Genomic DNA, 24,209 nt, shown 5'->3' on the forward strand with positions numbered 1-24,209 from the left:
GCCTGCGCCGCGCGAGCTCGCCGGAGGTGGGGGGAGGGGGGGCGGAGCCGCGCGGGACCGGGCGCGCGCGCGCGCGACGCCGACGGCCTCGCTCTACAGGACGCGGCTCGCGCCCAGGCGGAGGCGGCCGCTCCCGCGGACGTCGAGGGCGTGGCGGCTAGGCTCTGGGCAGCGGGCACCTAGCAGACTGTACCCCGGCGACCGCCCGCCGCGTCTCCCCAAGCGCGGCCCCTCGCGGCGCCCCGTCTCCCGCGTAGCCCGTCTGGCCGTCCCGGCCTCTCCTTGCCTGCCTGCCTGCGGCGGCCACGCGGGCAGGTGAGTCTCTTCTTCGCAGGGTGGGGCCGCCTCTCCGAGCAGGCTCTGCCCCCGGCTCTCGGTAGGATGGGGGGCACTGGGTGTGGCAAGTTAAAAAAAGAAACGGTCCACAGGTGCCGGGAGGGGTGGGCGCTCCTGTGCCCGAGACCCCAGAGACGCTGCGCCTTTGCCTTCCGGGTCCAGCCCCTCTGGCGTCCAGGCTCTTCTCTGACAGCTCTGGGGTCGTGTCTTGGAAAACAAAGCCAAGAAAAATGTTCTCTCTCCCAACAGCTGTTTGACTTTTTGAAAAGCTGACAGAGCCAGCGTGCTCCTGAAGGCAGAAGGGTGCAGTCCAGGGGCGACCAGAAGTTGGAAGCCCCTCCTTTTTTCTTGCTCTCCTTCCTCCGTGATGCGCGGGTAACGATCGCATTACCTATTCGATAACTTCTTGAAACTTGTCTGTCTGCTTCCATCTGCTGCCTGGACCAATAGAGCAGTAGTGGTCCGTTTTCAGGTTGCTTCGTCCCAGCTTCCGTGCAAAATCTGATCATCTCCTTCAGGGATTAGGAGTCTAGTGCAGGGAGCAGTTCAGATCCGTGTTGCAGATACAAACTAGGATTATTTAAAGTGATGGTTTAGTGCAGTGCTCAAAGCCAGAAGTATTTGCTCCTTCTTGTTGAAAGTTACCTAGCATACCACATTTATTCGAACTTTTAATAGAAGTCTCTGTATTTCATAGAAGTCTCAGAGGTACAATTTCATAAGCGATTGACTTATTTGTAGCTGTGATTACATAGGATTTAAAGTGATTAATTTTAAGACTGTTTCATTAGCTCTGATTCAAAATACTAAATTATAGAAACACATAGACTGAGACTCAGAATACAGATGTTTGTGTATCAGCTAAGTGCGTGCTTTTTGGTGGGGATATTATATTGGTTTTCTAGAAATGGATTTTTGATGCGGGAAGACAGTGAAAGGCCTGAAAACTCAGAGCCCCTTCTTTAACCACGCTGTCAGCTTTATGTTTTATCAGGTTGGCAAAACTTTTCTTTCTTAGCGTGGGAAGAGATTTCAGTGCTTTTCAGGAAAACAAGATTTGTCCCACTATTGAATTGTAACATCTGTAAAACTTTTAAACGTGTTCATGTTAAGGATTACAAATGAGTACAAATTTTGTATGGTACTAGAGGATATGTTGGTTGAAAGACTTAGGCAAAACATCATGAAAAATAGTGTGATTTGGAAATCTATTAGGCTGAAACCTGTGAAATAATGGGAGGTCTAAAGTTCAATACCGTTTGTTATTTAGACCCAAAGAGCTACAGAAGGTGGAGGCCAGACAGTGGATCTCCACTTTTTTCCTAGAATGTAGAGGTTATAGTGAGAGGAAATGAATTACATACAGCGAAACGAATAGCATCAGTCTTTACATCTCTACTTCAATTATTCTTTAAAACCTGTTATTTTCATTTGTTCTGACAAATGTGAAAGAGGGCATAGGTCATTGAAACATACAAAATTCAAAAATCTAATTTTCATCTTTACTGTTGCACCATTTTTTTTTCATACCACAGCTACTAAAAAGTAGTAAGATTCTACCTAAAAGTAGTGAGTGGGGAGGAAGTGGGAGATAGAGGCTTGCAGGATAGCTATTCAGAACCCCCACATTGACAATCCAGAGGGTTTTTTTTAAAAAAGGAATTTAGTCTAAATTTATAATTTAGACGTTTTTAAAAGGTATTTAGTAGTTCAACAGCATCTGTGAATATTTTCCTCATTTTATATTGAGAGGACAAATGTAATACAAAAAGCCAAGTGACTGTTCCAAGGTTATTCAGCAGGGCACTTGTAGAGCTGGAAATGGGGTATTTTGTTTGCTTCCAGTATTGATCAATAGCATTTTGAGCACATCAAAACGTAATAAAGTGCATCTAGCTAAGGTATTTTAAATATGCACCAAGTTGAGAAGCATACTATTTTGAAAAATTATTCTTTTTGTAATCCTGGAGGAGGAGGAGGAATTTACCTTTTCCTGTTCAGAATTTAAAATGCAGAGTCAAATCCATGTGCTTGACATTTTCCCCTGATGGATTACTTCTGTCACTAGGCTTGTAGCAGAGCAGAGGGTCATGCTACTTGGAGTTTTCCACTCATGTGATATTTCCATGAAGAAACAATTTGCCAGAAGCCAGCCACAGCTACCATTGTGCTGCAGATGATGCTAAACCCTGATTAGCACAGACCTTGGCTTACAAAAGCTAGTGGATATCGGTTCAGCCCTTTCCAATCAATATTTCCCTGAGTTAGTAAACTGAGGGACAGGTTAGCCTTGTAGGAGTTGCAGTGAGGCAGAGTTAGCAACAACTCCAGTAATATCAGCATAGAGGCTGTATACTTCTGTACATTTTTTTCTTTTCCTTAATAAAACCAAACAACTTAAGTACCAGCTGAGTTACCTTATAAGATGATTTCTTTACAGATGTGCTAGGATTGTCTTTTCCACTGGTTGACTCTGATCATATCTCTCTGTTCAAATCTGGCTGCATTTATGATGTCAGAAAATTGTGAAATAGTTGATGATGTTGACTTAAGCTATATCCAAAAAAATCTCATGGCAGGCCTTTAGCAAGAGAACCGTCATATGAAGGACAACATCTCTAATACTGTGTGCACTGAATTACAACATAAAATTCTTTGAGGCCCATAAAAAGTGCACCATGGCCTTTTCTCAGTTAGCTCTCTGGGGTTTTTTTTAGTTTTTTTTTTTTGCGGTACGCGGGCCTCTCACTGTTGTGGCCTCTCCCGTTGCGGAGCACAGGCTCCGGACGTGCAGGCTCAGCGGCCATGGCTCACGGGCCCAGCCGCTCCGCGGCATGTGGGATCCTCTCGGACCGGGGCACGAACCCACATCTCCTGCATCGGCAGGCGGACTCTCAAACACTGTGCCACCAGGGAAGCCCAGCTGTCTGTTTTTAAATCTTTAAATGATTTCATACTGGAGCTATATTACTACTACCAGTGGTTGCTCTGGAGCTGATTTTATTGATCTGTAACTGAACAGTTTTCTTGAAATGATACAAAGTATTAGTTTTATTTTTTTAGTTTTATTTTTGTATCCTTTTTGTTGCTTGGAATTAGATCATTTGGGTGTGCATTTTTCTCATTTTGTTATTTTAATATAAATTCCACCGAAGGTTCTGATATTATTGGGGTCCTTTCGACCCAACAATACATTGACATAGATTGTGCCTATGTAAAAATAATTAGTTATCGACCACCAACTATATGCAAAGCATTATTCTGAGCACGCAGCATGTATTCTCTCATTTAATACTTCTAACATCGTTATTGGATAAGAATTATTATTATCACCCCCATTTTATAGTTGAGGAAATAGAAAGGGAGGCAAAGTAATTTACCTAACATAGAATACAGGGGACAGAGTTTAAATCTAGAGGAGTCTGATTATGGAGCCTGAATCTTTCTGAGATATATTTAAATATTGTTCAAACTTGTTTGCAGTTACTATGGTATTTCATTAATCCATCCTTTTAAGCTGTATCAAATATACACTACTGTATAAGTGAAGAAAATATAGCAATACTATAAAGATTATTGAAATATCTTGGGACAAAAGGCAAATAATTTAACAATAATGTAAAAAAATTGAAGGGAAAATACCTATAAAGATATTATAGGGGATAACTGACAAAATGTGAAAATCGACTCTGATTTAGATAAAAATATTATATCAATGTTAAAGTACTTGGTTTTGATAATTGAACTGTAGGCTGTATAAGAAAATGAGCTTATTCTTATACACTGAAGTATTTGGGAGTAAAGGGGGCATACCCTATCTTAGTCTCAACGGTTTGGGGAAAAATGTATATGTATTAAAATGAGAGAATGATTTTTAAAATAGGCAAAAATGTAAGTAATTGTATACAGGAAAAGGGTACACAAGAATTCCTTATACTATTCTTACAACTTTTCTGTTTGACATTATATCAAAAGAAAAAGTTACCCCAAAATGAAGGTAGAAAACAGGAAATGAAGGTGTAACATTCTAAGAATTTTTTTTTTTAAGTCAGGTGAAGGATTGTTTCTTGTGCTCTGATTTTCTTTTTTTTTTAGAGATTGGAGGAAGGAACTTGAGACAAACAGAAAATCTTATCAAAAATAGCTTGACTTTCTCAAATTTCAAAATCTAGCCATTCAAAGCTCCCTAACACTCCAGCCAGGCCAGGTGTTTTCGTCACCTCTTTTTTTTTTTTGCGGTACATGGGCCTCTCACTGTTGTGGCCTCTCCCGTTGCGGAGGACAGGCTCTGGACACGCAGGATCAGCGGCCATGGCTCACGGGCCCAGCCGCTCCGCGGCATGTGGGATCCTCTTGGACTGGGGCACAAACCCGTGTCCCCTGCATCGGCAGGCGGACTCTCAACCACTGCGCCACCAGGGAAGCCCCTCACCTCTTTTTAATGGGGAGGGGGAGGATAAAGACATTAGTGTCTCAGAGATAAGAGGTAAAGACAGCCCACTTTTAGTGATATTGAAAGTTAAATTAGGTTGGTTATATCATTTCCCTGCCTAAAACCTTCAATGCCATGCTAATATTGACTAATTTTTATGTCAGAACTCTGTAACCCTACTTTCAAGGCAGCCTGGCCCAAACCTACCTTTCTCACTTTGTTTCGTGCCATCCCCACCAAACCTGGTCCACTCTGGCCACACCAGATCTCATGATCTTGTGCCTGCTCCTCTTTCTGTCTTCCTGCCTTTGTCCGTGAACTGTTGGCTTCGCCTGGAATGCACCCCATTCTCTTCCTGCAGAAATTCTGTTCCTCATTTAAGTCTAACCATAACCTCCTTTGGGGAAGCTGTCTCTAATCTCATGCAGAATTAAATTTTCCTTTGTCTGTGCTGCCGTATCAGAGGGGTAAACACAATACTACCTGCTTGCGTTCAGTAATCCTTATTAAGCATATACTCTGAGCTAGAAACTGTGCCAGGGACGGGGGATTCAAAGGTACTCAAGCTCTGGTAGCTTAGGAGTGATTTGTAAACAAATAATCAAGTACATAACAGAGAAATGAACAAAGCTACAGACTCTACCTGACAATTTAGGCTTAAAGAAAAGATTACAATGAAAGTCACAATGAGATACCATTTTCCCCCCCCAGCACGCCTCTGTCCAGATCAGAGATTTCCAGCATAGTCATCTACTTAAAGGAATAAGTTTTAAACAGTTGTAGTACCAGATAGGTATATTCAAAGGAAAGCTAAAAATACAAGTCTAGAACTCAGGAGAGAGAGGTGGAGTTCAGTGTGCACAGGCAGGAAAGACCTGGGGGCAGATGAGAATCTTTCGGGATCCTGTCGGTTTTCAACGCATCATCGCCTCCAATGCCCAAGATTCTGCTCTTGCTTCCCCCTCAATTTTGGTGACATCTTTCCCCGCTTAAGAATTATTGAAGCGAGAGACTGTATTGATATACATGTGTTGTGTGTGTCAACCACGGGGAAGCAAGAAACAAAGTTGAGAAACACTGGTGGTGGAGTAGTTAAAATCCTTGGGCCTCGATAAAACCACCCAGGAAGAGTAAGATGAAGAAGAGGATGGGGTTGAAACCTCGAAGAGACGTTGTAAAGGGTGAGTAGGAAAAGAGGAGCCAGTGACAAGGGCAGCTGGGGAGGAAGGAGAGCCGGGAAAGACGGAGCCCGGGGAGGGCAGGGGCACAGAGACGTCTCAGAAGGAATGGGTGGGCGGCGGTCCCGAGCTGCAGAGACAGGCAGAGGCCTGGGCTTAGGACACCACGAAGAGGCTGTTGCTGTCCAATGGGGGCAGTTTTAGCTGGAAGAGGGTGGCAGGAGTCCTGCAGTCCTGAATTCAGGAGTGACTGGAGTTGAGGAGACTCCTCTTTCCAGGAAGCCGGTAGGAAAGGGGAAGCAGAGACAGAGGGAGGTAGATGGAGGGGCAGGCCGACTCCAAATGGAAGGTTTTCTTTTTTCAAGATTGGGCCGAGTGGGGGTGGGGAATCTTGAAGAGGTATGTTTGCTGAAGAAGAGGAATGAATGGGTGGAGACGGAGAAATTAAAAGTATAGGAGCCAGTTAATGGAACAAGGTCCTTTGGGGGTATTATTGAAGAGAAGAAATTCTTGCTTTGGTGGGATCTCCTTGAGGATAGGAACCATGTTTTATTCATCTCATAGCTCGCTGTACTTGGCATGCAGTAGACACTTGGAAAATGTTTCTGAAAACAAGTAAGGATTTTACTTTTTAGAGTTAGTCTTTCCTGATTGATACAGTGGAATAACGGGGGGAAAAAATCACTATTTTTTCCCATAATTAACATTCTGTACTGTTTTCTATATAAGTAATATATTTGCAACTTCGTGTTCTTTGAAATAAAACAGAAAATCACGAAGGGAATATTGAGGTAGTAATAATCATGCTCACTTAGTTTTTCTGTGCCTGGTAAGTATTACTTAAATTCCAGCATTTTGAAATGTGTTATGTTCAAGGCACTCTGCTTGGTGGATGTGGAGTGCAGTTCATCAGAAGAGACAAAAATGCACGTGAACAGTCCTATAAGACAGACTCTGTTCATTATTTAACAGTGGGACACTATCAGCTCCATGCTTTGGGGTTAAAATTATTGATTTTTAAGCATTCAGAGAAAGGACATTTTTAAAATTGTCTTCTATGTCAGATTTTGCCCGTTGTAAATATTACTGATGTTAGCAAAGACCAACTTTGTATAGAACTTTCGGTTCTGTGTAACTTGGTTCTTCAAGAGTGTATTCAAAAAGAACAAATTGTTTAAAAAAAAGGTAAAGTCAGCTTATTGCAGACCATATTTTAGGGTGCAGATGGTGAGTGAATCAGTGTGGGTTTTATTCTGCTCTGCCAATTTCAGTGTTGCAGACCTAAATCCCAAACAAATATGCAAAGGCAGTTCTGGTTCACATTTTCCTTCCTACTGCTTGTAAACTGGTGTACATGTTGATAGTATCTCATTTTGTATTATACCCCCAGCTCCATTTCAGTAGAAAACTTGCAGCCTTTTTTTCGTCGTTGCCAGTGAAATATATTACATAAAGTATGCTAAGCAAATCAAATTAGTATGTATAGAATTCATTTATGAGGACTGTAATGAGGTTATTTAAACTTTGAGTGATCTTTCCTGAATAAAATTGCTTCATTTGATGAGTCGCTGTCTTGAGAATTAATTGGAGCGTTATTGGGCCTTCAAAGTCTTATCTCTGTTGTTTTCTTTTTTTTAACAGTAGATGCCTGGTAGACATCTTAGAACTTTAAGAACGGAAAAGACCTGCTTTTAGGGGATAATGCTGAGGGACACTATGAAATCTTGGAATGACAGCCAGTCAGATCTCTGTAGCAGTGACCAAGAAGAGGAAGAAGAGATGATTTTTGGTGAAAATGAAGATGATTTGGAAGAAATGATGGATCTAAGTGATCTGCCTACCTCACTTTTTGCTTGCAGTGTCCATGAAGCTGTGTTTGAGGTGCCAGAGCAGAAGGTAGGCATGTACCCTGCCTTTCCCTGCCTTTGATAGTGTGGTAAATGTGTGCGGGTTCGGGGAAACAGCATGTCGCTGCCCGTTTGCAAAGTTTATTACTGGTCCGTGACAAGTAGAGAAGTGTGCACCAAACTTTAGACATTGCTCGGGCATTTTTATTATGCTTTATGAGACTATCAGTCTGCAACAGATAGGAAATATTTAAAATCCAGTCCTTCCCCACAGACATTTTGAGAAGTACTGGTTTCTAGTGAACTCTGAATCAAGTCCTATTAAGATCATCCATTTATTCATGCAGTCATTCATTTTTGGAGCCTGTGGTTAAAGAGAAGCTAAGTGATTTTTAGCCTGGCTTCCTATTACTTGGGAGTTAATTCACAAAAGAAGGAATTATTTCAAGCCTTTTTCTAGGGCTAATTACATAATTAGGACTATTTATGATTTCATTTTAACAGAGTTGTTAGTATTTCTTGTTTTACTTTCTACAACCTGGCCAGGGCAAAATGATTGAGTTTATTTTTTTAAAAGGTTACTCTTCTTTAGTTCATTCATTATTTAACTGGAAAAAGAGATTGTATGTGCGCTTTTGGTTCCGTCGTGACCTCACAAAAGCTTGTGGGTCTTAGTCATACAAAAGTAAAATATTTCTGCCACTGGTATGAATTTTGCATGTTCTAAGACTTCGTTTAAAAATCCTATCACGATCCTTTTAATTTGCTATCTATGCCCTCTAAGTATTTTCCTTCCAGTGACTCTCATGGAGCAGAACTTGATACAGTTTGACTCAGTACATACTTGAGTGCTCCAGTGTGTAAGGCACTGTACCAGTTGCTTCAGGGAATTTAAACAGCTTCTGCCACAGAGAGTTTACAGTCCTGCAGTGGAGATGATCAGTAATTTGATGTAAGATAGAATACTCATGCCTTTAGAGACACTTGAAAGTACTGAGGTAACAGAGGAGTAGGATCATAGCCAGCTGGAATAAAAGAGCTTACGGGGAGATGCATTGCAGAGGAGCTGTGTGAGTTGGGTAGGAGTTTAGCAGGGAAGGGAAAGGCAGTTCCAGCCAGAGGGAACAGAATGAGCAAAAGAGCTGAATCAGGAGAGCGTGGACCGCTTACTGCAGGGAGTAGTGAGCAGTTCTGTGTGGCTGGCGCTGAGGTGAGATGTAGCCAACGTCAAGAGCAGTTGGGCTGGAAAGGTGAGTGTGAGGCATCCTGCAGACTCAAGGAGCTTGCCCTTCAGTGGTCAGTAGCCTCTGAGCAAAGGAGTGGCAGTCAGAATTACCCATTGGGAAGGTCAGCCACAACCTGTAAAGGGCAGAGTGGTGGCAGGAGAGCCAAAAGCAGGGCCCGTTGGGGTGCGCTTGTGGAAACCAGCCTAGAGGTACAGGAGACCTGGAAGGGGAGAGGGAGAGGGTGGCAGCCACCAGGTTTTTACCGTTTGGGTTTGTTTCCATTTACAAATGCTATTTTCTTTCCCAAGTTCAGTCACAGTGTAGACATTTTGAAATCATTCTTCCTAGTTTTCTCATACGTTTTAAGAGCTCTAAATTTTCATGTAATAAATAATTACATTGACTTTGTTGTTTGTTGTTGTGAGAAACCACATGTATTACTAGTTTATCTTAAAATTCGTAAGAATTTTTCAAGAAACCTCACAATCTTATCTGTCCCAAGTTTTTCTTTTTTTACTATAGCCTAGGGGTTTGTTTAACTTGCCGAAGTGATGAATTCTGGTTGGTTTTCAATTTTAAAACCATTTGACGTTGTATCTAACCTAAATTTATATTGGAAATCATATCACCAGAAATTCTAGCAGCAGTTCAGTGGACTTCACATTACATACAGTTCACATTACAACTCATAGTAAATTTTATATAAAAACCTTCATGATAATATCTGAAGCTGCAGAATATAAAATGTTTATATAATAAAATTATAGAGGGGGCTTCCCTGGTGGCGCAGTGGTTGAGAGTCCGCCTGCTGATGCAGGGGACACGGGTTCGTGCCCCGGTCCGGGAAGATCCCACATGCCGTGGAGCGGCTGGGCCCGTGAGCCATGGCCGCTGGGCCTGCGTGTCCGGAGCCTGTGCTCCGCAACGCGAGAGGCCACAACAGTGAGAGGCCCGCGTACTGCAAAAAAAAAAAAAAAAAAAAAAAAAAAAAAAATTATATATGGATCATTAATTGGATATAAAGTGTAAGGAGAATCAAATGTTTTCTTTATAGTTTGCTTCTCACTATCAGTGTCTTATTTTGCTTTAGTTTCTTCTGGAATAACCTGTTTGTGCAGGTCATCCACATACGTGCAAAAAACAAAGCAAAACGAAACCCACTTCTGATGGATTATGGACAAAGTAATTCTGATTGCAATTAAATGTTTTATTTTCAAAAGAATTTTAGTTTTTTCTCCAGGTTTGAACAGGTTTTTGTCTTGATAATTTTATAATTGTTGGAATGCGCTTCTACCCTCTTCTGAATGGTAGACTGAGTAACACAGGGGCCATTGTCATGTGAAAGTGAACCTTCATTTTAGACTGCTGGGTTTGGGCTCTACATTTTCATCAGTTTTTCTTGAAAATTGCATGAGGTGGGGGAGGAAAAGTAAAGAATATAGGAAACTGTAAGAAAAATAAACCGAGGAAAAGGCTTATCTCGTCATTTCTGTTTCTGCAGCAGCACGGTTGCTAGTTTTTATACATGTGCTCAGCTAATCAGCGGCTCCATCTGGAGCACTGTAGGTTTAGTACCTAATTTTTCTGTAACAGATTGGAATTTGTTCCGTGTGATTTTATTAACTTGACATTTTTAACCCCAGTTTTCCCTTTCTTAAAATAAGGAAAAATTGAGCAGCCTTCTGGTTTGAACATGAGAGGTCTTCAAAATGCAATTTAGATTTTTATGATGGGAGAAACTGGAGTGATTCTCCTTTCTGATTTAGGTCTGAGTATCTGAGGGGACTCAGTAAATGTTGATGCGAAGCAGCATTCCGATAGGACTGACTTTATAAAGAAATGCATGTGGCTTTTGGATTAGTCTCTTCGCAAAGCACTACCCTTCGCACATGAAACTGTTTCCACTGACCTACTCACCATACGACATTTGATTTATTTTTCTAATGACGATGGTTGGGGTATATTAAGACATCTCTACTTGCTCTCCTGGTCCTGCTTTTTGATCAGTGACACTTAGCATCTAATACAGTTCCCAGTACGGGGCAACACCTGTTAAATGTTTGTTGAATGAATGGATTATGTAAGGTATTTGTGGAGGATTAGTGATACAGAGCTGTGGTAGAGAAACAGACTTATAAGCTGAGTGAGGTTAAGTAGTATGTAGAAGATTTAATCTGAAATTGTGATTTCAGATACACTGGCGCAAATTCTTCTGTGGTCTGTATAATCATATTCATAATATAATCTTTCTGTCGAGCATTTGGTTTCTATACCCTCCATTTAAAGAATAGAAAATATTACTTAAGAAAAATAAATGATATCTGGAAGTTAACTGAAATACCCTGAGTCTCTGGTTTTTAGACCTAATCAATTGTTGAGTGTTCTAATACAACCTTCAATCCAGGAGAAATGAATCTTTTGAGGAAAGTGATTTGTTTTAAACTTGAGAATTGAAAAAGGGGATTCAAAGGAAGAATGTTAAAGTGAACTGTATTTTTAACAGTGCCTGGAACATAATATGGTTTCAGTAAATATTTGTTCAATTGAATCTGTAGTGCCATTCTGGCCAAGAATTAGTAAAAAATTTAATTAACTTCAGGGCTAGATTAAACACTAGAGAATCATAGAAGTTTAGAGCTGGAAGAAATCCTAGCCAAGTCTCATACAGTAGTTTCAGAGTAACAGAGTAATTGAGCTTGCTTTAGAACCCATTTTTCAGTTGTACACTGAAAACTACAAAACATTGCTGAAGGAAATTAAAGACAACACAAATAAATGGAAAGATATTCATATCCATGGACTGGAATACGTAATATTGTTCAGATGTCAGTACTGCCTAAAACAGTCTATAGATTTGGTGCAATCCCTATCAAAATCCCAAAGATGTTTCCTGCAGAAATAGAAAAACTCATCCTAAAATTCATAGACTCTCAAGAGACCCCCAAATAACCAAAACAATTTTGAAAAAGAACAACGTTGGAGGACTCACACTTGCTGATTTTAAAACTTAATACAAAGCTGTAGTAATCAGAGCAGTGTGGTGCTTACTTGTCAATTATATCTCAATTTAAAAAAAACAGTATGGTACTAGTATAAAGATAGACATATTAACCAATTGAATAGAACAGAGAGTCCAGAAATGAATCATTGCATATATGGTCAAATGATTTTCAGCAAGGATACCAAGACCATTCAACGGGGAAAGGACAGTCTTTTCAACCAATAATGCTGGGAAAACTGGATATCCACATGCAAAAGAATGAGGTTGGACCCTTACCTTACACCATATACAAAAATTAATTCCAAATAGATCAAAGACCTAAATGTAAGAGCTAAAACTGTAAACTCTTAGAAGGAAACATAGAGGGAAAGCTTCTTGACATTGGATTTGGCATTAATTTCTCAGATAGGACACCAGAAGCACAGACAACAATAGAAAAAGTAGATAAATTGGACTTTATCAGAATTTAAAACGTGTGCAGAGAATATTTTCAAATCGTATATCTGATAAGGGATTAATCCCCAGAATATATAAAGAACTCCTAAAATTCAACAACAAAAACCAAATGGGGTATATACAACTAATTGAAAAATGGGCAAAAGATTTGAATAGACATTTCTCCAAAGGTGTATAAATGGCCAATAAGTACATGAAAAGATGCTCAACATCATGAATAATTAGTGAAATACAAATCAAATTCACAATGAGATACTTCACACCCATTATTGACAAGGATATGGAGAAATTGGAACCTTTTGTGCATTGCTGGTGGGAACATAAAATGGTGTGACTGCTGTGGAAAATGGTATGGCAGCTCTTCAAAGAATTAAGCATAGAATTACCATATGATCCAATGATTTTGCTTCTGGGTATATACACAAAAGAAAGCAGGGACTCCAACAGATATTTGTACACCAATGTTCACAGCAGTATTATTCACAATAGGCAAAAAGTGGAAACAACTCAAATGTCTATCAACGTTATCCGTTGATAGACATTTGAGTTGTTTCCACTTTTTGCCTATTTGCCTATTGTTAATAAACAAAATGCAGCGTATACATACAATGGACTATTATCCAGACTTAAAAACGAATGAAATTCTGATGCTGTGGATGAACCTTGAAAGACGTTATGCTAAGTGAAGTAAGCCAGACAGACACAAGAGGATAAATATCGTATGATTCTACTTACATGAGACAGAAAGTAGAATGGTGGTTGCCATGGGCTGTGAGAAGTGGGGAATTGGGAGTTACAGCTTAATGGCTACAGAGTTTCAATTTGGGATGATGAGAAGTTCTGGAGATGGATAGTGGTTATGTACAGCAGTGTGAATATACTTAATGCCACTGAATTGTACACTTAAAAATGGTTAAAATGGTAAATTTTGTGTTTTGTATATTTTACCACAAAAAAAATGCAACCCCCCCTTTTTCTTGACTTTATCATTCTTTGTAATGTGCTTTTATACATATATAATATATATATAATATGTACATATGTATGTGTACTACGTATGTATGGGCACCTTTTTTGCCCCACTTTGCATGCTTTCGGCCCACGTTTTCACTCCAGCTGTTGTGAGCGTACTCACCTGTGTGCAGGTGTAACCCCACAGCAGCTGGCCTCCGTGGCACTGTGGATATCTTACTCTTTGTCCCAGTGTTTCTCTGCTGACTGTGCACAGATGCTTGTCCGTATTGATGCAGGTGCAGACGTAGCAGTGTGAGGGAGTTAGTTAACATCTCACAGGGCAATCCTAGACCAGTGGGGGGCTGAAGCCAGTGAACACGTCCCTTCTCCTCTACTCTCCAGCCACCACTTCCTTGGATTCTGGTTCCTCAGAGTGCTCCTAGCAGGATCAAGCCCCAGTTGCTCAGAGGTGACCAGCTTGGTAACACACCTGGACAGAAGGAGGACGGGCTTTCCCTTCTTCCCTGTTCCCACCTTGTCACATGAGGTCACTTCCCAAAACAAGCTCCTTGTGTGTGCCCTTGCCTCGGCCTCTGCTTTCACAAGGAGCCCAGGGAAGACACAGGTGAATAACTTCCAAGTTTGGTTATTCCTCCTGTGTAAAGGCACTGTCTCAGGCTCTCAAAAAAGGGGCAATTTTTAGCTTGTGCAGAAAGGATAAAGACTAATATAAAGAAAAACCACGTGCCCACCCAATTTAGCAAATAAAATTTTACTAATAAATTGAACTCCTTTTGTCTTCTCCCAGAGATAAGCGTTGTCCTGAACTCCATGTTTATCATTTCCCATGCAATTTTAACTTTTTATTAAGTTTAACCGTATGAAATTGGTGTATCTGTAGGCCAAAATGGTCAAATACAGGTTTCCCCCTTTCTCCAAAAGTAGAGTGTTTCTACAAAACCTTTTGTAAGCTGAAATCATATAAAATGAAGAAGCAATTCCTTAGGACGCATCTTACCAAAGGATGCACAGAATAAATCAAGGTAGAGCACAGATGCTCACAGACACAGTTCAAAGCTAAGGTGGCTTGAGATGCTGAGATGCTAAGGATAGTTCCCCGGGATGGAGCTTGGTGGTGCCACTCTCACCGCTTGTGGTGTGCACTGCCTCTATAACAGCTGCTGTGAAACAGATGCTGAATGCGATTTTCGCCTTTTTTTTGTAAAAGGGAAACATCCTCTTTGGATTTCTTTCAGTTAGTGAAAACAGGTACTAATGTAGGTCTTTTGTAAAAGCAAAGCAGCACAAAGCAAACTTTCAAAAAGTGGTGGATACCTGTATTGGCGTTTCTTCTGGTTCAGCCTAATACTGTGTGTATGTATGTATACTATTTTTAAATTTTGCTCTATTTTCAGTTGACAAGATTGTCTATTTAGAAAGGAATCTACATAAAAACTCTTAGAACTAATAAGGAGTTTAAGAAGGTTGTAGGATACAGGGTCAATATCAACTACATGTCTCTATACTAGCAGTAAACATTTGGAAATTGAAACTTAAAAAACACTGCAGTAGCACCATGAAATACTTAAAGATAAATCCAACAAAATATGTGCAGGATCTGTATGCTGAAAACTATAACACTAATGGAATACATAGAATTTTACATAATTTAAAATTTTCTATAAATGGCATAATTATATGTTTTTTCTCCATGTTATATTTGTAAGATTTTTTTTTAAATACCATGCCTCTCTCTTTTGACCTGCAAAGTTTTGTGGTTTTTTAAATTAATTAATTAATTAATTTTTGGCTGTATTGGGTCTTCGTTGCCACGCACGGGCTGTCTCTAGCTGTGGTGAGCAGGGGCTACTCTTCGTTGCAGTACGCGGGCTTCTCAATGCGGTGGCTTCTCTTGTTGCGGAGCACGGGCTCTAGGCGCGTGGGCTTCAGTAGTTGTGGCTCGCGAGCTCTAGAGCGCAGGCCCAGTAGTTGTGGTGCACGGGCTTAGTTGCTCCACGGCATGTAGGATCTTCCCAGACCAGGGATCAAACCCGTGTCCCCTGCATTGGCAGGAGGATTCTTAACCACTGCGCCACCAGAGAAGTCCCTTATATTTGTAAGATTAATCCATGTTGAGATATGTGTTCAGTGTCGCTTGCTGTATACTGTCCTGTTTTACCAATATGCCATTCTTTATTTACCCATTCTAATGTCGGACATTTAGGTTACTTTTGAGATGTTGTTATTGCAGCAGTGATATTGTAAGTGTTCTGTGTGTGTCCTGTATATGTGAGGGTGCGGGTGGGCGTCTCCTCGGGGTATATAAGCAGGAATGACGTTGCTGGCTTGTCAGTTTGCGCATTTTCACCATCTTAGTGGAAACTGTCAGATAGTCTCTAAAGTTGTACCGGTTTGCATTCCTGCCAGCCGTGTAGAAGAGTTCCCATTGTTCCATAGCATCACCAATACTTTATATTTTCAGAATTGAAAATGTTTGCCAGTCTGGTAGTTAACATTTTTATTCCTTTTTAACACACTTTTGCATAAACTGTAGATGAATGCTTCTCAAATTTATCGCTTAGTGAAGGACCAGGTTTTTCCTCCAAACTGTCGCAGATTTGTAAAATGCAATAAGAATGTCACAGCAGTGTAAACTTGCTAAAATTTTCCTAGACCCTTTCTCTCAATTTCTATGCCAAACCTTGTTGTGGACCAGTAGCGAAGTTCGTGGACTAGTGCTGGGTCCTCAGACCACCGCATCGTATATATAACATTTAGGAAATTACAAATATAAGATTTTGAAATGAAGAAGCTATCTTCAGTTATCTTCAATTATATTTGTAGCTTCCATTGTAACTACTTTGTCTCAAAAACAAGAGTTAAAAAGGGTCTTAGATCATTTAGTTAGGTATCCTAATTATCGGCCATATTAAGAGATCACTGAATAGTCAGGTTAGCTGTCATGTTCTTAGAGACAATTGGTTTACAGATTCCACATTCGATCTTGGTTTGTGTATTCAGTAAGTGTTTATTGAGCATTGTGCCAGCCACAGTTAAAGTTCTGGGGAGACAGTGGTGAACACAGTGACTCTCCAGCCCTGATGGAACATTAAGGAGATAAATATATTTAACATGCAAACAAGTGAATCAGAAGTTCAGATAATAACAAGTATTGCTGTGAAGAAAATAAAATAGTGGAGGGGTAGAGAGCGACTTGATGGGTGACAGTTTTTAACTAGAGTGGTTGGGGAAGGCCTGTCTGAAGAAGTGACGTTTGAAGTCACCGAATAATGAGAAAGAACCAGTATAATATTTAATACTTCCTATAATTTAATTGAGATTTATCCTAACATAATTTTTTAAATATTTATTTATTTAGGCTGCTCTGGGTCTTAGTTGCGGCACACGGGATCTTTGTTGCAGCATGCGGGCTTCTTAGTTGCGGCATGTGGACTTCTTAGTTGCGGCATGAGGGATCTAGTTCCCCGACCACGGATCAAACCCGGGACCCCTGCATTAGCAGTACAGAGTCTTACCCACTGGACCACCAGGGAAGTCCCCTAACATAATTTAAATAACTTTTCTCTCATGTGTCTATATAGTTGAAATGCCTTATAATTTTTTTTTTTATCTTTCTCAAAACAAATACTGCATTGAAGCTTTTTTTCCCCAGTAATCTCAATTTCAGTTGGAAAAGATCTGCCGGTCCCCAAATCAAGGTAGGATTTAAGGTCCTTGGGTTCTAAGAAACATCTAGATTACCCATGTGTATGTGTTCCTAATCTCTCCAAAGCAGGGTGCTCCCATGGGGGAGGGTGGGATAATTCAGGAGTGAGCGAGCTCGGAATAGGCACGTGTGTCACCTCTATACTGCCTGTCACAGAGCCCAGCTTTTGAGCCTTGCTGTGCATTAAATATGTGATGAATAAAAAACTGGGAAGATTATCTACAAGGTCAGGGTACCAGCACTCGCCAGCGTTTATGTTGAGCCCTCCTAAATTAATTTCAGTAACCATGTCTTTTCTGTTTGTTTTATTTTCTTATCTGATTTACATTTCTATTTTTATAAGTTTTATAGGGCATATTATATTGGAATAGCACAACATGTCCATAATATGTGTGTGTATGGGTATGTGTGTATGTATATAAATTTAAAAGTAGATAAATAAATAAAGTATATTGGCAGTGCGTATTGAAATATTTTTACTGGTTTGGGTGTACAAAGGACTTTTTTCCCCAAACCATTTTAAGAGTAAGTTGCCAGCAATGGTGGCCATCACCCACAATTTTTTTATTTGTATTTGCTACAAACAAGGGCATTCTAAGAGAAAAAACAAAATTCAGGAAATCAACACTGATACATTACATTGTTCTAATTCTCCGACCCTACTCAAATTTGCGGTGGTTCCAGTAATGTCCTTTGTAACAACGACAACATCAAAAATCCAGTCCCTGATCACGCAGTGCATTCAGTTGTCAGGTCTCTTTAGTCTCTTTCAGTCTGAAGCAATTCCTAGGCCTCCCTGCCTTTCAGGATGCTCACACTCCAGGAGACTGCAGGCTGGTCGTTTTGTAGCCCAGCTCTCAGTTTGGGTTTGGCTGAAAACTGTTTCTTCAGGGTCCGTCAGGTTGTGCACCTTTGGCAGGACCATCACAGAAGCGATGCTGTCCTCTTCTCACATCCATCTTTAATTTGTCCTGTTACTGATGAAATTCACTTTGAGCCGTTGATTAAGACAGTGTCTCCCAGGTTTCTGCACTGTCGAGTTATTCTTTTTTTCCTTGTAATTAATAAGTACTTTGTGGGAGTTACTATGAAAGTAAATATCCTGTATCCCCGTCAAGTTTTAAACATATTTACTCATATCAGCAAGATTCGTGATTTCCTATTTCATTCATTGGTTATAATCTGTTACTGTCACGATTTTATGCTCACTTTTCGTCCCAGGTTTGGCCAGCACTTGCCCCTTCCAGGTGGTCTCTGTGTCTTTTTGACATGTGCCCATCACTCTTTGGGTACCTCTTTAAACTTTCTAGCATAACAAACTATTGCAGAATTATCTTGTACTCTCCCTGCCCCAGTGCTGGAGTCAGCCATTCCTCTGAGGAGCCCTGATTCCTTTCAATGGAGAACAGTCATACTTAGGAACCGAGATAGGAGTTAGCTGTGTGTGCCGGGTGCTCTCGGAGTCTCACTGTTCCTAGGCCTCTGGCACAGAGATGGGAACTATGTGCAAATGAACCTATTTGCATACATACCTGTGTTTACACGTATACTTCCAGCTCCAGTCCAACACTAAAGAGTTGTTTCTAGTTTTCTCCCTTTTCAAATCTGTAACTCCTTTCTCTGACAGAGAGATAACTAGCTTCCATTATCTTATTATAGTTACTTATTCAATCACTTCTTCTGTATCACCTTAAATTAAATCACCACCCACCCCCTTTCCCATGTGGACACCCACCTGTGTTCCAACACCCCGTGTCAGGTCCCACCCTGCACCCAGACCCACCACAGGAAAGTCCCCTTCACCCCACCTGGGTTCTGATACTCCCGTGGGTGCCCTCCTTACCCTGCTCGGGATCCAGTGTCCTGTGCTGGCCTCCTACAGACATATCCCTACCCACTTGGGCTCCGAGCTCCAGGCTGGATTGCCTTCCTGAGCAGGTCCCCTCCTCGGCCTTCTCACGCCATCAGCCTGCCCCTTTGCTGGATACCTTCCCTCTTGCCCTGCTCTGGGCAGTCTTCCTGCATGGACATCCACCTCACCCCACTGAGCTTCAGCACCCTGTGTTGGGCTACCCCTATGTGGGCACACTGTCCTCATCCTTGTTGGGCTCCCGCACCCCATGCTGGGCCTGCCTCCCTCCCTGGTGTCTGCCCCCCTTAACCCACCTGTATCTGACACCCTGCTCCAGGCTCCCCATCAGCATGGACACCCCAACCTTACTTGGCTACACCTGAAGGCTTCTGAACCGAATGTTCAGGAAGAGGAAGGATGCCTTATTCTTTTTAAAGGAACAAATAATACACTTCCTTCTCAGACTTGTTTCTGACATTCTTTCAAGTTTATATGTCTTTGGAAAGATGGGTCCCTAACTTGAAAAATCACCTTCATTCTCTAATGTCCATGAAGAAAACACCACCGGAAAGGAAATGAACGTCTACCCTGGAATAAATCACACAATCAATATTGTTCCTTGTTTTAGCCTCAATATCTAAGATACTACCTGGCCTTATTGAATGAGTGAGTGGATGAACAGTGAGAAAGAATTTATCAAGACACGTACACACAAAGATCTAGATGGAGACCAAAGAAATGGAACGGAGCTCAAGTTACTGCCAATCCTTAAGCACATGGACAAGCCCGAGAATGAAATGTTTCTTGGTCTTTGTACTTAACTGACCTTGACGAAGAGGAATCGTGTCTTGCTCCTCCACATTTTCATGCATACTGTGATAGCTTCATATCAGCCGTTTCCATTTGTTTTAAGTGGCTTTTCATTCTGTGCAAGCTTGGCGCCGTGAATACATACATAGTAAGCAACTCCAAGGCCATCACCAAACAGTTGACTTTATGAAATAGAAAACAAAACAAAAAGACAAAATTAATAAGGAAGATTAAAAGCCACTGGCATGGAAATAGTGTATTTTTTCAGTATGTACAATTCAATTTATCGCTACAATAAAAAAAAAAAAACCCTGCTATCCTCTCCCTCAGTTCAAGTCAAAGTTCATAGCAGAGTAATGCAGAGTCCTCAGTGTCATAACAGAGAAGCAGTGTCCTCTGCTTCAAGGGGTCAGGGTCATAGGTCAAGTTCAGAAGAATCCTGGGAAGATGGACACTGATTCTGTTAATTAGTGGTTCACTGTATCACCCACTGCAACCGAGACTCCTGGGAGGGCATGTCTCCTAGGTGACTGCTCCATCAGCTCGATGCATCTGAATTACACTAAAGGACTGTCAGGAAGGGCAGGTTTTAATTTTCCACTGGCGACCTCCATGGTACCTGCTATCTAGTTCACCCTGTCATCGCTGTGTATTTACCTCCTTCCTGGGGAATCCACATCACACAGTAGAACAGCTATTTATGTGACCACAGAATGGCAAATGGATTATTGCAACAGCTCTACCTATTTCTGTTAATAATAGTGATAATACTCCCTATGTATTGTTCTAAGACCTTTAAATGGTCTCTCTTTCTATCACCAATAACCCAGTGAAGTGAGTACTTTTACTATCCTCAGTTAATGGATAAGGAAACTGTAGGCACAGCAAAAGTGAGTAACTCGCCCAAGGTCACACAGATGTATAATGGAGCCAGGAGTTAAACACAGACAGCCAAGCTCCAGAGTTCTGTGCTCAGAAGATAAGTGGCTGGTAGAAGCCATAAGACCTTGCTGAAGTGATCTGTCCAGGCTGTGAATTCCTCCTTAGGTCTTCCTTTTGTGGTCTCATGTTTGAAGAAGTGAAAAGTCTCTGTTACTGGATGCAAAAAGGAGTGTTTTACCCATGCTAAAGGCCAGTGAGCAGAGAGCCTCAGGAATGGATGGTGTGTACTCATGTCCCCCTTGCAAATGCAGAGGTGGGTTTTGTACTTGTTCATCAAAGCCAGTGCTCGGTCACTGAAGTCACAGGAAAGATACCACCATGTGGATGACATTGTCCCTGACTGGGGGCCATCGGACCATCTACAGGCAGTTCTCTCTACTCCAATAGAAGCCTGGGGCTGGATGTGAAGTTCAAGCTGAACCTGAACTCCCCTGAAACTTATTTGAAATTTAAGAAACATCTAAACAATTCATGAGACAAGGAAGAACCATAATGGAAATTAGACTAAAGTATTTAGAATCAAATGATAGTGAAAATAATATATATTAAAACTTGTGGGGACAGCTAAAATAATACTTAGAAATGTATATTTTTAAAATGCTTATATTAAAAATGAGAAAAGTTGAAAAACTAATGGAGTAAGCATCCATCTTAAGGTGATAGGAAAAAAACTCAAAGAAAAGAATAAAGAGCAGGAATTAATGAAAAGTGAATAAACATACATGGAGAGAGCCAATAGTGTCAGAAAGGTGATTCCCCAAGGAGAAAGGATTATATATCTCCACTTACATGGGTCTTTAATTTCTTTCAACTATGTCTTATAGTTTTCAGTGCACAGGGGAAAGGATAATCATTTCAACAATGGATGCTGGAACAAAGGGATAGCCGTATGGGATAAAAAATGAACTTTGACCCTTGTCTCACATACAAAAATTAACTTGAAGTGGATCATAGGCCTAAACGTAAGAACTAAGCTATAAAACGTCTACAAGAAAGCATAGGAAAAAATCTTAGTGACCTTGGGTATGGCTGAGATTTCCTAAATATGACACAAAAAGCATAAAGGTTTTTTAAGTTATTTATTGTCTTTATTTTTTATACTTATGTGCGTTTATACTTGATACAGTTTTTTTAACATCTTTATTGGAGTATAATTGCTTTACCATCGTGTGTTAGTTTCTGCTTCATAACAAAGTGAATCAGCTATACATATACATATATCCCCATATCTCTTCCCTCTTGCGTCTCCCTCTCTCCCGTCCTCCCTGTCCCATCCCTCTAGTTGGTCACAAAGCACCGAGCTGATCTCCCTGAAAAAGCACAAAGGTTTTTGTTTTTTGTTTTTTTTTTGTGGTACGCGGGCCTCTCACTGCTGTGGCCTCTCCCATTGCGGAGCACAGGCTCCAGACGCGCAGGCCCAGCGGCCATGGCTCACGGGCCCAGGTGCTCCGCGGCATGTGGGATCTTCCCGGACCGGGGCACGAACCCGTGTCCCCTGCATCGGCAGGCGGACTCTCAACCACTGCACCACCAGGGAAGCCCCAAAGGTTTTTTTTTAAGTCAACACACGGAGTCAACCCTTCATCCAAAAACAAAACAAAACAAAAACTTGCTTTTCAAAAGATACTCTTTCAAAATGAAAAAGGAAAGCAAGGACAATATTTGAAAGACATAGACTTGACAAAGGGCTTCTATATAGAATACATAAAAGAACTCTTACAACTTAATAAGAAGGATAGCCCAAGTTAAAAGTGGGAAAAGATTTGAATAGACACTTGACCCGAGAAATTATAGAGATGGCAAATAAACTTAGGAAAAGATACTCAGTATCAGTTGTCATTAGGGAAGTGTGAATTAAAACTACAGTGAGATAATACTGTATCCCAGTACAATGGCTGAAGTTAAGAAGACTGACTATACCAAACGTTGGTGAGAATGTGGAGCAGCTAGAACTCTTATACACTGTTGGTGTAAATGTAAAATGGTACAATCACTTTGAAAATCAGTTTCTGAAAAGTTGATCATATACTTGTCATACAATTCAGCCATTCTACTCTTAGGTATTTACCCAAAAGAAATAAAATCATATATCGACCCAAAATGTGTACATGAATGTTCATAGCAGCCTAATACCTAATAGTTCAAAACTAGAAACAGCCCAAATGTCCATCAGCGGGTACATGGGTAAACATCCTTACAGTGGAATTCTACTTGACAATAAGAAGGACCACAAAAGAGAACCCAGTAATATGAATCTCAAAATGATTATGCTCAGGGAAAAAACCTGGACCTCCCCACACACAGACCAAAAGTACATTTATACAAAATGCTAAAAAATACAATCTAATCTAGAGTGATAGAAAAAGAGATGGTGGTTACTGGGGTAGGGGGGACACCTCATACACATCTGTTTTATGTTAAGTAAGGACTTAAACATGAAAGGTAAAACCATAAAACTTAGAGAAGACGATCCGGGAGAACATCATTGTGATCTCAGAGCGCAGAAGGATTTCTCAAGACACAACACAAAAGGAAAAAGTGGATACATTTAGTAATGTTCAAATTTTAATATTTATGGTACCTATAATTGACAAAGAATTAGTATCTCTATAGAACTCCCATGACTCAATAAAAAAAGACAACCCAATAGAAAAATGGACAAAAGATATGAACAGATACCTCACATTAAGAGGAGCCCCAAATGGCCAATAAACATGAAACGAGGTTCAACCTCTTTATTATTCAGAGAAACGTGAATTATAACCAAAATTAGAGCCCATTTCATATTCCCTACTTCACACTGATAAAAATTTAAAGGTCTTTATAAAAGGTTGGCATAGATATGATGCAACCAGAACACACATTCACTCTTAGAGAGTAAACTGATATAAGCTCTTTGGAAAACTATTTGGCAACATCTACTAAAGTTAAAGATGTGCCAGTGCTAAGGCCCAGGGATTGCACTTCAGAGAAACTCGTGCATATAGTACCAAGAATGTTCATAGCAGCACTGTAGTAGCGAAATCTGGAGGCAGTTCAGATTCCAGCAGCACTAGAGGAATTGTGGTATGGCTCTACAATGGAATACTATACAGTCATGAAAAGGATAGCTCACAGTTACACGCAGCAACAAGGAAGAATCTGAGGAACAAAAAGCAAGTTACAGGGCTTCCCTGGTGGCGCAGTGGTTGAGAGTCCGCCTGCCAATGCAGGGGACACGGGTTTGTGCCCCGGTCCGGGAAGATCCCACATGCCGTGGAGCGGCTAGGCCCGTGAGCCATCACTGCTGAGCCTACGCGTCCGGAGCCTGTGCTCCACAACAGGAGAGGCCACAACAGTGAGAGGCCCACATACCGCAAAAAAAAAAAAAGCAAGTTACAGAGGAATATGTGCAAAATGATGCAATATTTAGGGATCCATATAAATGTTGTAAAACTATAAAGAAAAG

The 24,209-nt window shown here is 40.9% G+C and overlaps 1 protein-coding gene across 10 annotated transcripts in view; it reads left to right on the forward strand.

Annotated features, from left to right (window-relative positions):
• Positions 1 to 64: 64 nt before the first annotated feature.
• Positions 65 to 24,209, forward strand: part of RCAN3 (RCAN family member 3) — a 109,001-nt gene continuing 84,856 nt past the window's right edge. For 2 of the 10 annotated variants that reach the window (XR_010940128.1, XM_067724478.1), the window contains exons 1-2: positions 74 to 315; positions 7,588 to 7,842. Coding sequence is in view for 8 of the 10 variants with exons in the window: in XM_067724478.1 (XP_067580579.1) it covers positions 7,648 to 7,842 (195 nt within the window). In the remaining 2 variants the exon portion in view is untranslated. Of the gene's footprint in view, positions 316 to 585; positions 712 to 7,587; positions 7,843 to 17,103; positions 17,150 to 24,209 lie in introns of those variants that run through there. The other 8 variants (XR_010940129.1, XM_067724488.1, XM_067724445.1 and 5 more) reach the window with 7 other exon arrangements.

This window comes from Pseudorca crassidens, chromosome 2 (assembly GCF_039906515.1).
Source record: "Pseudorca crassidens isolate mPseCra1 chromosome 2, mPseCra1.hap1, whole genome shotgun sequence".
In the NCBI taxonomy this organism is placed as follows: domain Eukaryota; kingdom Metazoa; phylum Chordata; class Mammalia; order Artiodactyla; family Delphinidae; genus Pseudorca; species Pseudorca crassidens.